We start from the raw sequence: 15,352 nt of genomic DNA on the forward strand, positions 1-15,352 counted from the left end.
AAAGGCTGCAATGGCATTCCAAGTAAGCAAAACTACCGGTAGGTGTAACTCGAAGCATTATTATTAATTTACAAATCTACGAATTAAAATCCATGACTAGAAGCCTATAAAACTCTTACTTGTACTTCATTAATTTCTTGAGCAGCTCATGTCAGAGCGTAGCAGTCTACACAGACACACAGACACACAGACACACAGACACACAGACACACAGACATTATGACCGCCGTACATTGTTTACCTCGCTTGCGCATGCGCACAACAAAGCAAAACACGGCGGTTCCAGGCCGCCCTCGAATCAAAGATGGTAAACAATCTAATGTGCAGTAACTCCGTGGTTAATGAAGATAAAACATAAGCAGCATTCTCTAGAATTATTATATATATCAATCTACATTGTGTATCAATATGTTCAGTCTAATAGTATGCACAAATCTACTCAACTTTATGTGCAGACTGCAGCTAACATGTACATGCACTTGAAAGCTTATCGCTTGAATTTGATATCACTGTACTTCTTGTACATGTAGGGGCAGTTCCTATTCCACGTAGCGGTGGACAAAATTCAGCATCTATAGTGAAAGTTACCATATGCTTTTACTCCTTTATACCAACTTGCTGTAATAGTTCTAAGTAATAGTGCCGCTTGTAATATTCCTCATAATAGCGCTTGTAATAATTTATAGCAATGACACAACCAACTGCTTTTGAAGCGTATTGGCCTTTTAATAATGGATGACACATGTTGACTGTCTTGTATAGACTAGTAGTTTTTATTGTTTTGAGCTAGTGACATCAGAGGTTTTGGTGCGGCCCACACTATAGGCTGCTGGTGGTGAGGGAGAGATCAATGCTACTAGAGTAATGGCTGTCTTATGAGTTTCTGACCAATGTACGTAAAGACACATCTGCTTTTGCTTCAAATTTTTGGGGACTGATAGTTGGATCTATGTGATACCACTGTAGACTCACCAGCCAGTCCTTCCTCTGGGTAAGAGAAAGGACTGGCTGGCGAGTCTAATACCACTGACCTTCAAATAGTACGCAGTCATGCATCAATTTCATGGTGTCTTTGTTTAATGTAAAAGAGCAGATGTCAACTGTTGTTTACATAGAATGATGTCGTGTTTGTTGTTGTAAACTATCTATCTGCATGTATTATCTGGCATAGCCTACCATACTGTACTATATGCATGTCAGTATAGTAACATGATTATTGTTGTTCAAAATAGCATTTTCTAAACAATATATTCACGTATTACGTGGGAACTGAGTATTTGTGGAGCTATGCATGGTAGCAGCAAATATGTACAAGCACTGTATTAACAAATTGGTGAATATCATGTGTGTTGTCATACTAAAGAGGTTCATCTGCATATCCCTGGGAGTATTGCATATATACAGCTCACCCATAAAATTATTAATATATAAAGTATACCTATGCATGTCAGTATACCATGCTATGCATGTCAGTATAGCAATATGTATACAGAAATGATTATTGTATTGTGTTCAAAACAGATGCTTTCATTTTCTTAATAAACACCGGATTGTGTATATGCATGTATTTTACGACTGAGTATGTATTACGACGAATGTATTATGGACTGAGTATTTGTGAGCTATATGCATGGTATACATAGTCTAAATAAAGTAAGAACGAATATGTATGGGCTCAGATTAACATAGGACACAGATGGAGGCTGTTTACTTGAAAACAAAACATATTTCCAAAGTCATCTATGTAAACAGCAATCAGAACTAAGATGCACCTGCTCTTTTACTTTCATTGTAAACAGCAAAGCAAGTATCTCGATAAGCGCTGTATTGTAATTGAAAACACATACTCGTAATAGTATTATGTGCTGTAAAATTCTGAGATTCTATTTGATCCACCTGGCAGCTATGTTTTTTTCGAGAGTATTCCAAAAATGTTCCTTAGTTAATACATATGCATAACCAAAATTAATGTGCCTTTACATTTCAATAGCTAATAAACTCATGCACTCTATAAAAGTAAAAGTGATCAACTTAGAAACAGAAATAATTATAAGGAACAACATTGTTTCAAAATGAAGACAGCCATTGCTCTAATAGCACTGATCTCCCTCACCGGCAGCCTGGTGTGGGCCGCACCAAATCAGCAACAGCAACAAGTACAGAACATTGAAGAAATCTTGGGAAAGAAACATCAAAATGCAGTCAAGCAAAACGAGGATGATGTAGACCTCCAGTCGCTACTGGCAGCTGCTCAAGACGACGACGACAACGATTATGATGCAAAAAAATTTCAATCATTTATCGCTAGCGTACAAGATGAAGATGAAGATATGCCAGCACTCAACTCCCTGATGGCTGCTGCACAAGATGACGACAATGGAGATGATGAAGATATGTCAGCACTCAACTCTCTAATGGCTGCTACACAAGATGACGACAATGGAGATGATGAGGATGAGAATATGAAAGCTCTGACATCGCTAAGTGCAGCTGCTGAAAACGAGGAAGACAACCAGCTATCTGAGACAGCTGCTAATACTCAAAGATCCCGAAGAAGGCGAAGGAGATGTAGAAGGCGAAATTGGGCTCGCTATTACCAACGTTATTACCAACGTTATTACATTCAGCTTTACAAGAGGCATTACAACAATTATTACGCTCGATATTACAAGCGACATTACAACAGGCAGTATCAAGGAATTAAATCATATGGTAATTCCGGATTTAGAATGCTGAAGCATGTGTACCACTACATGAAGAGTCACTACCCCAACATGTATCGCAACTACCTGTACTACAACAGGGGATAAACTTCATGCAACAGTTGCAGATACAAACACTTGAAGTAGCTTATGTAGAGTCAGACTGAACAGCATTGATAAGTAGAGCACTAAAGTGCTAAACTCTCGTAGTTTCATGTCTCATAATGTGAGTATGAAAAAATACTGTTAACTGCTGGTAATGGGGATTAAGTAACAGCTTTCAGCTGGAGAAAGACTTCAAAAAAGCTAGGCACTGCTGTCCTAGAAATGGGTATAGGATCTCAACCAAAGAAGCTTAGTACAGATACAGCGCATGTAAAGCAGTTACAAAATTACAGACTTTTCTCTGACTAATGTATAAACGCAAACCTAAGGGTGAATTAACATTAAATTAGAGACAACTCGGCCTAATTGTCATCAGTGCGCGCTGTCACAGTGATTGTGACAGCTTACAGTACTTTGCACATACACTGTGTACAAATGCATTTCACTTTCATAATAAACAAGAAGTCAACATATTGGCTTGAACACATTTTACTCATCTGCCTGTTTATGAGGAACAAGAACTCATGTAATGCTACAACAAAACCAGCAGTACATCAGATGTAATCCATGTCCAATCCAAACTCACATTTTAAGTACATGTACGTAAGTCCCACAAGCATCCTATATAAGAAAAGAAGCATGCCCACTATTTTTAAGGTACGGCGCTACTGCACTGAGAAATTGAAGAAAGATGAAGGCCGCCATTGCCCTAGTAGCACTGGTCTCCCTCACAGGCAGCCTGGTGTGGGCCGCACCAAACGAAGAATCAATAGACATACAAAGGTTCAATGATGCTCTTGAGAATGCTCTCAGTCAAGCCCCACAAACACCACCTGATGGCACCAAGATTGATCAAGATGCGGCCAAACAAGATGATGGTGATGATATAGACTTGCAGTCACTAATGGCAGCTGCTCAAGGTGGTGATGGTGAGGATGATGGAAATATGAAAGCTCTAAGGTCACTACTAGCAGCTGCGCAAGACGGTAGTGATGGTGATGATGAAAATATGAAAGCTCTGAGGTCACTAATGGCAGCTGAGCAAGAAGAACCGGATAATAAACTGGTTGTTAATGAACAAGATGACGACGAAGATATGAAAGCATTCAATTCGCTAATGGCTGCTGCACAAGATGAAGGTGATAATGGAAATATGAAAGCTTTGAGATCTTTAATGGCAGCTGAGCAAGGAGATGACGATGATGAAAATGTGCAGGCTCTGAAGTCTCAAATTGCAGCTACTCAAGATGCGGGCGGTGACACACAAGAGGAGCTGCCAGCTAAATCTCAGTGGTATCGTTGGTCCTACTACAAACGGTACTATGCTCGGTACTACAGTAGATATTATGCTCGTTACTACAGTCGATACTACGCTGGGTATTACAGCAGGTATTACAGTCGATATTACGCTCGCTATTATCATCGATACTACAACAAAAAGTTTAAAGGAGCAAAATCGTACGGTAATTACGGATTTAGTGTGATTCATCATGTGTACAGGTACATGAAGAGTCACTACCCCAACATGTATCGCAAGTACTTGCACTATCGTAGAATTCGGGGATGATGAGTGAACCGATGAAAAAGAACTCTGAGAATTATAGTGTAGTGGAGATGATAGTTAGAGCAAACATTTAGCTAGTAAGTGAATATTGAACGCAATTTAGTCGCATAGCTATATATAATAGAACATGTATAGCAAAGTATGTTTGTTGTATATTAGAATAAGCATTATCGACTGCATAAATTATATACATGCATGGGGGTGGGTTATTCTAACCACAAAGCACACAATGAGTATCTATATGGCCGAGGAAGACAGATGATACTGTTTGGATGAAAAAAAAAAAAAACTTAACATAAAAAATCAACACTGGTAATTACCATGGATGTCAATAAAAGCAGTGCATGTGAGCAAGAAGGGAAACAGAAATCCCTTCATATTTCAGAGTACCTCTTGATCGAGAATGAAGCTGGTTCTCATACTCACGTTGTTTGCCCTCACAGCCAGTGTGGCTTACACAGCCCCACAAGAGGAAGCGAACGATGAAGAAGATGGTGATGCTGAAGTGGAAGCCATGCTTGAGAAACTACTGGGACAAGAAATGGCCGAAGAACAAGATCAGAATGGAGACGATGACAGTGACGATGACAACGACGGTCAAATTCAGGCACTCCTCTCTCAAATGCAAGACGGTGACGATGAAGAAAAAGCAGTGGCTGTTTTACAAGAGCTGTTTGCCGACAAACAAGACCCTACAACTGCCAAGATGCAATGGAGGAGGTGGAGGAGGAGGTTCAGAGTGAGAAGAATTTTTAGGAAGGTTGGCAGGTTCGTAAAGAAACACGCTCCAAAGCTTTTAAATGCTGGAAAGAAGATACTGCTTGGAGGATGCGGCAAAAAATGAGACTCGTGTACAACAAAACTCAAGTATGGAGTTAAGACTCAATTAGATTTAGTAAAAACTGATAGTTGTAGTGTTAAGACTCAATTATAGATTTAGTATAGAACTGATACATGTAGTTGCTATTATATTTGTGTCTTTAGTTAGCTATAGTTCACACATAAAGTATGCAAATGAAGAGAATTTATTGAAGTACCCCATGTGACGTCTGTAGCTTGCATATCTTATTGCTTGGACGGATTCAAAACGAAGCAATGCTATGCGCAGCTACTACAAGGATCACATGCACATAATTATGACGGACAAGCACCAATGAGTACAGTATAACTGTGCAATTAAGTATTGCTATAATGGCTTCTGAAAGAGTAGCAAATGAGCAGATGGAATTGTTTATATGAATCTACGCAACCACCCCCACAGCAGACACTCTTGTTTGCATGTTTACACCAATACAAACACTAATTCGATTAGTCTAGTACCCACACACATACACTGTAGCATTGAGGGAAACTGGTCTATAAAAGAAATCTGTTGGGACCAGCTAACTATTATCCTCAACATTGAAGATCATCCAGTAACAACTTGAAGAAAATGAAGACATTTCTCCTCCTAGCAACCTTGGCCTGTATCATTGGCCTGGGGCTATCAGCTCCCAGCACTGCTCAGAATGAAATTGAAATACAAAATCTCCGTTCAATGCTCGAGAAAGCCACCAAGCAAGAGGACGATATTGACATTCAGAATATCGACGATGTCGAGGGAGGTGTGGAGAACCTAGATTCTATCCTAGCTGAGATGCAAGATTTCCCGGATGATGAACAGATGAACGCTCAGCTGCACGATATGGCAGCTAACAAGCAAGCACCAGCCACAGCACAATTACGAGTCACCTATAAGAGGCTGTACAGGAGGGCTCGTACTTTTGGAAACTTAGAATACCGAATGCTGAATGCTATCACCAACTATGTCAAGAGGTACCAGGGAACAATGAATTCTTATTACCGCTACCTCAGCAAATACAGCGGATAGATGGTGCATTGGAGTTGCCAAGAAACTGAAACTGAACATGAGTAGTAGTAGTTGTAAATCGTTATTGAGAGACAAGAATTAGTTGTACTGTTTCATAGTGCTAATAATTATGAGAGAACAGTACTAAAAATGTTGCCTTATTATCCAGTAACATAGCTAATATTTAAATCATCACTAGAATGTGCCTAAACCACCAACGATCCATACCATGTGTATGCATGCTATCTTGTAAATGGTAACGTAGTTGTTACCTCACTTGCGCTTGCGCTTGTGGAAATCGGACAATTTCCAACTTCCATTTTGCAGAGTATGATGCTTTAAAAATTATGGGGAATTCTCATTTATAGAGGGGGAAATGGAGGGAAGAATAGAATCATGGCATACAAACCCTGATTTATGACGTTGTTGCACAGTAGAGGGCGGTGTCGGCTCAGTGCGCATGTGTATGAAAGAAGGGAAAGGTCGTCTATAGAACAATGTAATGGGAAAGGATCATCGTTAGAGAAAGCTGAAATTCTCTACTGCCATTCTTACTCCATTGGGAAATAATAAGTGTATGTCTTTACACAATATAATTCTAGGCCAAGAACAGGAATGCTCTTTCCGCCACCCCACCACCTCCACAGCTAAATGGTCCACCGTTACGTATGCAACGAAACATCTATCGTCTTATTATCAAGAGGTGCATGCTGCACTCAGTGCAATCAAAACTGCCAAAATGGCTGATCTCGCTGCATGATAGTGATGACTGGTCCTGCACAACAGCACAGCTGTATTGTCGCAAGTAAGGCAACATTGTATATTACAACATCGTTATTATCTCTCAGTGAACGAAGCAACATGCACTGACTTTGCATGTTGCTTATACATATTTCCCATTGATATATTTAAAGTTCAGTTTGGAACGTTTTCATTGATTATTTTACTACTTTGTCAGCCTATAGGACTCAGGGAGCTATTTACCGTGAGGCGAGCCACATGTAATCTCCACAAATCTTGAGTTGCAACAACATCTCTCTGCTATCAAGTTTAACACAGTGTAGGTTTATTGTGAGTTTATTTCGTTCCATCGTAGTTACTGAAGAAGCATAAGAGCAGAATGGTATAATTACCAGTGCTATACACTGTCACTGAGATTTTGAAGACTTAAAAATATCGATATTTGCCAGACGAAATCGATGGAGGTATGGAGACAGCTTCGATTTATTAACTATAATGGTGACTTTTGTCTCCATCACCGCCGGTCCGACAATTGGTCTCTTCATTGTTAGTTGTACTGTTCAGCTTTCACCGCCCGTATATGTGTGGGTATCATTAAGCTACTCTGTTACCAATATATTGGCATTATGTTACATGCATATACCATGCATGCAGACACATACTGCTATATGTCAGAGCAAGCAGTGCACTATATGGAGGTAGCTAAACCTAGATTATAAAAATAATTGTGAGATAGTTTTTTACTACTGTGACAATTATAGAAAAAAAGATATTGTAAGACCATTTTGCACACAAATAATTACTGCGAAAACAATTGGCAACATACGATCGAACAATCAATAGTCTAAGCCAGTATGTCACAGCTTTTAGGACGAACCTTCATCTCAACGAAAGAGATAGCTACATGTGCATTCATTTCATACCATTGCATAGTATTAAAGTTTCCGTAAAACAGGACACCACCACATCTAGCCCACCACCATCCACTAGAATAAAGCTGTGCACAGTTGCCACTGTATATATCATTATTCCTATCTTCAGTAGTAAACTGTAGAGGTCTTTTACCAACCTGATTGATATTCCCCGTAAGAGCATCAGAAGCATGTGTACCGGGAGAGCCTACAGCTTCTCCAATGTGGAGGGTGTAGTTTGTCTCCGGTTCATCAATCGTGAACAAGCCGTAGGTCCAATGGAACTTGGTTCCGTTAGTAGCTGTCAGATCGATTCTCATTTCAACTTCTTTTTGTGTTAGACAATGCATCTCTTTTAAGCCGTACCAAAATTCAGTTTCTAGGTCTCCAAATCCATTCTCATAATCTTTCCAGGTACGATCAAAATTAACTCGAGGAGAAACAGATGAATCTCTTCTGAAAACAACCATCCAACCATCATTGTCTGACTTCATATCACAACGAGCCAATCGGGAGCGACTGGATGTTTGGAATGGATCTATAGAAGCATTGCAGCTGCTTTGAACTTGGTACATGTCAGGGGTGTGATAGTAGTCATGGTACACCTTTGAAAGCACTCTTCCCTACACAATCATATAGTACATGTCAGTATATTAATAAATGCAAAAATAATCTGATAATAGAATTCTAGAATTCTAGAACTTACAGCACAGCAGTCATAGAATTTGGTGTCTCCACATTCTTTTCCAAAGGAGGCAGTTTCCTGAAGGAGATCGCGATGTCTTGCTTCACATCTTGTATTGGTGTGGAAAGCTTGTACCCCTAAAAGCATGCTCAAGATTAGAAGACAGCAAGCAACTAAGGTGCCTTTCATTTTGAAATTAAGATCCAGAGATTTATGTTGTATATCAATCAGTAGATCTATATACTGCGGAGTACAAACCCCATACCCACTGGCTAGCCTATATAGGAACGAACATCAAAGGAAAATCTGTAGATCCATACTACAGAGTGCAAACCTCATACTCATTGGCCTCCGCTCACTGGGGAAATCTGTAGATTTATACTACAGAGTGCAAACCTCTACTCACTGGCGCATGGCATGGCCTCTGCTCACTGGGGAAATCTGTAGGTTTATACTACAGAGTGCAAACCTCATACCCTAGGAATGAGCATCACAGGAAATCTGTAGATCTATACTATACAGAGTACAAATCACATACATCCCCTAGGGTCTATGGATCACAAGAAATCCCTAAAATAATTATAGTGACAGTGAGGGTTTTCTCATTGTACCCGGCCAGTCAGCTATAAACCACGAACAGGCCTATACAAGATAAGACCACTTCTTATTTGAGCTCATCTATACGAATGCATTCTTCATCACATCACATGTTAGCCTCAGTCCCAGGCCGATTTTTTTTAATAGAACGAAGTTGAAAAATACAACTCGGCTTGGAATCGAGGCTAATCACATGTGTGCAAGTAGAGCACAATGACATTCACATGATTATCTCAAATTAGTTATAAACATAGTAGTAGAATAACAAAAAATTATTACTGAAATGCCTACAGTGCATCCAGTAGAATACTAGCCTCGAAGTTCCAAGCGGATTAAAATACACGGCCTGGAATTGAGGCTAGTAGAATACCAAAATAGGTGAGTAGTTGTACTTAAAATTAATGTGCAAGATTGGAACATTTCTAAGAACTATTATTGTGCTGATACTGTTGTATTATAGGTAAAGAATAAGCACAACATTATTTATTTCCCCGAAAGTTGTTGTAGTGGGAAATAATTTTAGGTGAAAATGGGGGTGATCGTAAAGAATATATAATTATGTAACATCAATTATCTCCGGAACTATAGTATTTTCTGGACAAATTTTTTATCAAAAATTCAAGCTTACTCGATCTGTAGCCTCGGTCCCAGACTCTGTGGACCTTAGCCATAAGACTTAAAATAAATAAAATAAAATAAAATAAAGACATTTCTCCTCCTAGCAACCTTTGCCTGCATCATTGGCCTGGGACTATCAGCTCCCAGCACTGCTCAGAATGAAATTGAAATACAAAACCTTCGTTCAATGCTCGAGAAAGTCACCAAGCAAGAGGACGATATTGACATTCAGAATATCGACAATGTCGAGGGAGGTGTGGAGAATCTAGATTCTATCCTAGCTGAGATGCAAGAAATCCCGGATGATAAACATATTATCCAGTAACATAGCTAATATTTATAACCGTCACTAGAATGTGCCTAAAAACCACCAACGATCCATACCATGTGTATGCATGCTATCTTGTAAATGGTAACGTAGTTGTTATCTGACTCAAGTTGCGCTTGCGCTTGTGAAAATAGGACAATTCTCAATTTTGCAGGAGTATGGTGTTTTAAAAATTATGGGGAAGTTCTCATTTATAGAGGAGGAAATGGAGGGAAGAATATAGAATCATGGCATACAATTACAAACCCATCCTCAATATGATATGGCGTTGCACAGTCGAGGGCGGTGGCTAGGCTCAGTGCGCATGTCTGAAATAAGGGGAAAGGTCATCTCTGTTTCAGCTAATTATTGTAATGGCGAATGATCATCGTTAGAGAAAGCTCTTACAGTGAGCGTTTCGGGGAAGGGTTAGTACTTCATTCTCTACTACCATATATTCTTACTCCATTGGGAAATAATGAAAGTGTATGAAAATAATATAGTTTTATACTCTTTTACACATTCTAGGCCAAGAACAGGATGCCGCCCTTGTTATCAAGAGGTGCATGCTCAGTGCAATCGAAACTGCCAAAATGGCTGATCTCGTTGCATGATAGTGATGACTGATCCTGCACAACAGCACAGTTGTATTGTCGCAAGCAAGGCAACATTGTATATTATTCCTCAGTGAACATAATAATTATAAGCAACCTGCACAACATAAACTTATTTCCCATTGACATTCGAAGTTCAGTTTGGAACGATTTCATTGATTATTTTATTGCTTTGTCGGCCTAGGACTCAGGGAGCTATTTACCCTGAGGCGAGCCATATGCAATCAAGACGTCTTCCGCAAAACTTGAGTTTCAACAACATCTCTCCGCTATCAAGTTTGACATGCAGTAGGTTTATTGTTAGTTCCATCGTAGTTACTAAAGAAGCATGCATACCGACTATTATAAGTATATTCCGGTACTAATACTGAGATGTTGAAGAGACTTACAAAATGTCGATACAATTATGCAAGACGAAATCGATGGAGGTACAGAGACAGCTTCGATTTATTATTAAACTAATGGCAGACTATTGTCTCCATCACCGCCGGTCTATGGTGGGCCGTTTGTTTCAAAATTCAAATGTTACATTTTCATTCAGATCACAATACATTCATTCAAGATGTGCAATTTTCATTCAAGATGTGCAATTTTCATTAAAGAGCATTCAAGATTATTCATTCAAGATTCAAGATTTTGATGGATGCATAAACATGCATAATTTCAGATGACTTTAGCCACACTTTGTGGTTTTATTGCATGGTGTAGTTGTTTTAATTAACAGGAAATGGGGTTCACAATAATCAACTCCCTCCCTCAGTAGTGGTAAGGTGATTCCCAAACCAGAAACATGACATTGATTGACGAAAATTAACAAGAGGTCAGGGGTTCGTTGCCGACCTCCGAGTTTTGAGCATTAAGCAAATGTAGCAGAGATGCTGAACTGATGAACTCTGACTCTAACCTATGACCTATGTACTTAAACTTTGTATGTCATGTGATGTTTTGTAGACATGCGCACCAGAGTTCTGGCCATGTGCTTCTAAGATCAATCTGAATAAGAAGTGAACAGCTGAACTATTCAACACAAAGGACATCTCTTAAATGTTGTGTTTTAATGACTGTATATATATGCATGCATGCATGCATATCTTGAATAATTATTGTCGACTTGAATGCATTAAAATCTTGAATGACAATTGCAGGTCTTGAATGAATACTGTATATGCATCTTGAATGAATGTATTATAATCTGAATGAAAATGTAACATTTGAATTTTGAAACAAACGGCCCACCATAGCTGTTTGTTTCAAAATTCAAATGTTACATTTCATTCAGATTACAATACATTCATCCAAGATGCATACAGTATTCATTCAAGATGTGCAATTTTCATTCAAGATTTTTAACAATTCAACAGTACTTATTCATTCAAGATTTTGGTGCATTCAATAAAGATGCACTATTCATTCAAGATGTACAGCATTCAGATTACAATCATTCAAGATATGCATGCATATACAGTCATTAAAACAAGAGATGTCATTTGCTTCAAAACTCGGAAGTCGGCAATCGAACCCACTTGACCTCTTGTTAATTTTCGTTTGGAACTACTCAATTAAAATTCTTGTATTTTTAATAATTATCAGTGACCTTGAACCTAGAATAATTTTCGTACGTAAGTTTTATTTTCCTCGACTTTTTGACCCTCTCGAACCTCCTCTGGGGTAGTGGAGGATACATGTATATGCAGAGATATAATGGGTGCATATCTTCCTCTAAGGCGTATATGCATGGTTATAGATAAACGAAAGAGAGGCAGAGCGATAGTGAGAGAGCAGAGGAGGATCGTCAGGGTCAAAAGTATATAAAGCTGCTTCCGGAGGACTATAATTAAATCCCACTCAGCTAGCTCAGGAGATACTAGAAGTGTAGATTAGTGGATCAATTAAAATCCTTAGAGCAGAATTTGCACATCTTGAATCGAATGAATACTGAAGGCATCTTGAATGCAAAAAAATCTGAATGAAAATTGCACATCTTGAATGAATACTGTATGCATCTTGAATGAATGTATTGTAATCTGAATGAAATGTAACATTTGAATTTTGAAACAAACGGCCCACCATACACCATATCTAATAGGATAAAAATATTTATAGGGAACCTATAACATTCATGCATAATAATTGTCAGGAGGAAATTCAGGAGGAAATTCAAATATTTATATTTATAGGGAACCTATAACATTCATGCATACTGCATGTGCATAGGAGGAAGTGATTAGGTTAGGGTACAGTGTCTGGCTGCATGGCTATATAAATAAAGAAGCTCAAGTTAGGAAGGGAGCCTACACTGTCAGGAGGAAATTCAAATATTTATAATCTAATAGGATAAAAATATTTATAGGGAACCTATAACATTCATGCATAATAATTGTCAGGAGGAAATTCAGGAGGAAATTCAAATATTTATATTTATAGGGAACCTATAACATTCATGCATACTGCATGTGCATAGGAGGAAGTGATTAGGTTAGGGTACAGTGTCTGGCTGCATGGCTATATAAATAAAGAAGCTCAAGTTAGGAAGGGAGCCTACACTGTCAGGAGGAAATTCAAATATTTATAATCTAATAGGATAAAAATATTTATAGGGAACCTATAACATTCATGCATAATAATTGTCAGGAGGAAATTCAGGAGGAAATTCAAATATTTATATTTATAGGGAACCTATAACATTCATGCATACTGCATGTGCATAGGAGGAAGTGATTAGGTTAGGGTACAGTGTCTGGCTGCATGGCTATATAAATAAAGAAGCTCAAGTTAGGAAGGGAGCCTACACTGTCAGGAGGAAATTCAAATATTTATAATCTAATAGGATAAAAATATTTATAGGGAACCTATAACATTCATGCATACTGCATGTGCATAGGAGGAAGTGATTAGGTTAGGGTACAGTGTCTGGCTGCATGGCTATAAATAAAGAAGCTCAAATTATTCGATAAGAGTGAAGCATCGTAGCAAGCAACGCTACACTGAGATGTTGAAGATGAAGGCCGCCATTGCCCTAGTAGCACTGGTGTACCTCACAAGCAGCCTGGTGTGGGCTGCACCAAATGAAGAATCAATAGACATACAAAGGTTCAACGATGCTCTTGAGAATGCTCTCAGTCAAGAATCCTCACAAATACCACCCGATGGCACCAAGATCGATAATCAAGATGCGGTCGAACAAAATGACGATGATGATATAGACTTGCAGTCGCTAATGGCAGCTGCTCAAGGTGATGATAATAATGATGATGAAAATATGAAAGCTCTGAGGTCGCTAATGGCGGCTGAGCAAAACGAAGAATCGGAGAATAAACTGGTTGCTAACAAACAAGAAGATGATGAAGATATGAAAGCTTTCAATTCGCTAATGGCTGCTGCACAAGATGGCGCTGATGACGATGAAAATGTACGTGCTCTAAAGTCGGTATTTGCAGCTACTCAAGAAGAGGATAGTGAAACACAGCTGGTTGGAAATAGTGAGGAAACTGCTAAAACTGCCTGGTGGCGTCGCAAACGTCACAGGCGTAGGAGGTCGAAGTCAGCTGCTTACTATAAACGATACTACAGTCGTTACTATAGTAACTATTACAGCAAGTATTACAGTCGTTACTACAGTAACTATTACAGCAAGTATTACAAGCGATACTATGCTAGGTACTACAGCAGGTATTACTCTCGCTACTACAATCGATACTACAGCAAAAAGTTGCAAGGAGCAAAATCGTACGGTAATTACGAATTTGGAGTGTTTAATCATGTGTACAGGTACATGAAGAGTCACTACCCCAGCATGTATCGCAAGTACTTGCACTACCGGGGATGATTGAAAAAAGAACTCTGCATGAGACTTGTTATAGTGTAGTGGAGATGATAGTTAGAACAAACGTTTAGTATCAGTGAATATAATTATATTGAACATCAATTTAGTCGCATATAGCTATAATGGAACATAATTATAGTTACGTCTACATCATGGCAATGTAATATGTGCATGAGAGTGAGTTATCTAACCACAAAGCACACACTGAGTATCTGTATGCCAGAGAGAAGACAGATGATCTTTTAAAAATAATTGCAAATGAGATAGATGGAATTGTTCATTATACACACATACTCACAAGGCTGAAGCTCTACAAGCACACGCTTTCGTTTTGGTTAATCTGCATGTTTACTAAAGTTGCTTTATACCAATACAAACTCTAATTCGATTAGTATAATAACAGTGCCCACACACAACACTGTAGCATTGAGGGGAGCTAGTCTATAATATATACTGAGACGACTGTATGTAGCTAACTATATACATCCTCAACATTGAAGACATCATTGGCCTGGGGCGCTATCAGCTCCCAACACTACTCAGAATGAAATTGAAAACAAAACTATCGTTTAATGCTCGAGAAAGCCATCAAGCAAATGGACAGACCCGATAACTTGCAAAATGTTGATATGTATGCAAGACAAAGTTGATGAAGGTATATTGAGGAGTCAATAATGTTCACACTACTCAGAATGAAATTGAAAACAAAACTATCGTTTAATGCTCGAGAAAGCCATCAAGCAAATGGACAGACCCGATAACTTGCAAAATGTCGATATGTATGCAAGACAAAGTTGATGAAGGTATATTGAGGAGTCAATAATGTTCTTAAGATA

At 38.7% G+C, this 15,352-nt stretch overlaps 5 protein-coding genes across 5 annotated transcripts; 4 read left to right on the top strand and 1 right to left on the bottom strand.

Moving 5' to 3' along the window:
* The first annotated feature begins 2,025 nt into the window (after positions 1-2,025).
* On the top strand, positions 2,026-4,554 carry LOC135337216 (uncharacterized). Its single transcript, XM_064533111.1, has one exon. The coding sequence runs from the start codon at positions 2,073-2,075 to the stop codon at positions 2,808-2,810; it is 738 nt and encodes a 245-aa protein (XP_064389181.1). The 5' UTR covers positions 2,026-2,072; the 3' UTR covers positions 2,811-4,554.
* LOC135337215 (uncharacterized) lies at positions 3,499-4,554 on the top strand. The gene has a single exon (XM_064533110.1). It carries the CDS (start codon positions 3,499-3,501, stop codon positions 4,372-4,374), a length of 876 nt encoding a protein of 291 aa, XP_064389180.1. The 3' UTR covers positions 4,375-4,554.
* Positions 4,555-4,716: 162 nt separating this feature from the next.
* On the top strand, positions 4,717-5,407 carry LOC135337217 (uncharacterized). Its single transcript, XM_064533112.1, has one exon. The coding sequence runs from the start codon at positions 4,775-4,777 to the stop codon at positions 5,213-5,215; it is 441 nt and encodes a 146-aa protein (XP_064389182.1). The 5' UTR covers positions 4,717-4,774; the 3' UTR covers positions 5,216-5,407.
* Positions 5,408-7,654: 2,247 nt separating this feature from the next.
* Positions 7,655-8,812, bottom strand: LOC135337218 (fibrinogen-like protein 1). Its single transcript, XM_064533113.1, has 2 exons — positions 8,579-8,812; positions 7,655-8,495 (listed from the first exon to the last, which is right to left on the bottom strand). The coding sequence occupies exons 1-2, from the start codon at positions 8,744-8,746 to the stop codon at positions 7,806-7,808; spliced, it is 858 nt and encodes a 285-aa protein (XP_064389183.1). The 5' UTR covers positions 8,747-8,812; the 3' UTR covers positions 7,655-7,805.
* Positions 8,813-13,548: 4,736 nt separating this feature from the next.
* Positions 13,549-14,658, top strand: LOC135337219 (uncharacterized). The gene has a single exon (XM_064533114.1). It carries the CDS (start codon positions 13,683-13,685, stop codon positions 14,517-14,519), a length of 837 nt encoding a protein of 278 aa, XP_064389184.1. The 5' UTR covers positions 13,549-13,682; the 3' UTR covers positions 14,520-14,658.
* Positions 14,659-15,352: the final 694 nt, after the last annotated feature.

This window comes from Halichondria panicea, chromosome 6, assembly GCF_963675165.1.
Source record: "Halichondria panicea chromosome 6, odHalPani1.1, whole genome shotgun sequence".
NCBI lineage: Eukaryota > Metazoa > Porifera > Demospongiae > Suberitida > Halichondriidae > Halichondria > Halichondria panicea.

Coding starts and splice junctions, on each gene's coding strand:
- LOC135337217 (XM_064533112.1), top strand. CDS start 4,775: ATGAAGCTGGTTCTCATACTCACGTTGTTTGCCCTCACAGCCAGTGTG.
- LOC135337216 (XM_064533111.1), top strand. CDS start 2,073: ATGAAGACAGCCATTGCTCTAATAGCACTGATCTCCCTCACCGGCAGC.
- LOC135337219 (XM_064533114.1), top strand. CDS start 13,683: ATGTTGAAGATGAAGGCCGCCATTGCCCTAGTAGCACTGGTGTACCTC.
- LOC135337218 (XM_064533113.1), bottom strand. CDS start 8,746: ATGAAAGGCACCTTAGTTGCTTGCTGTCTTCTAATCTTGAGCATGCTT. Junction 8,496..8,578: donor AATTCTATGACTGCTGTGCT/GTAAGTTCTAGA, acceptor ATGATTGTGTAG/GGAAGAGTGCTTTCAAAGGT.
- LOC135337215 (XM_064533110.1), top strand. CDS start 3,499: ATGAAGGCCGCCATTGCCCTAGTAGCACTGGTCTCCCTCACAGGCAGC.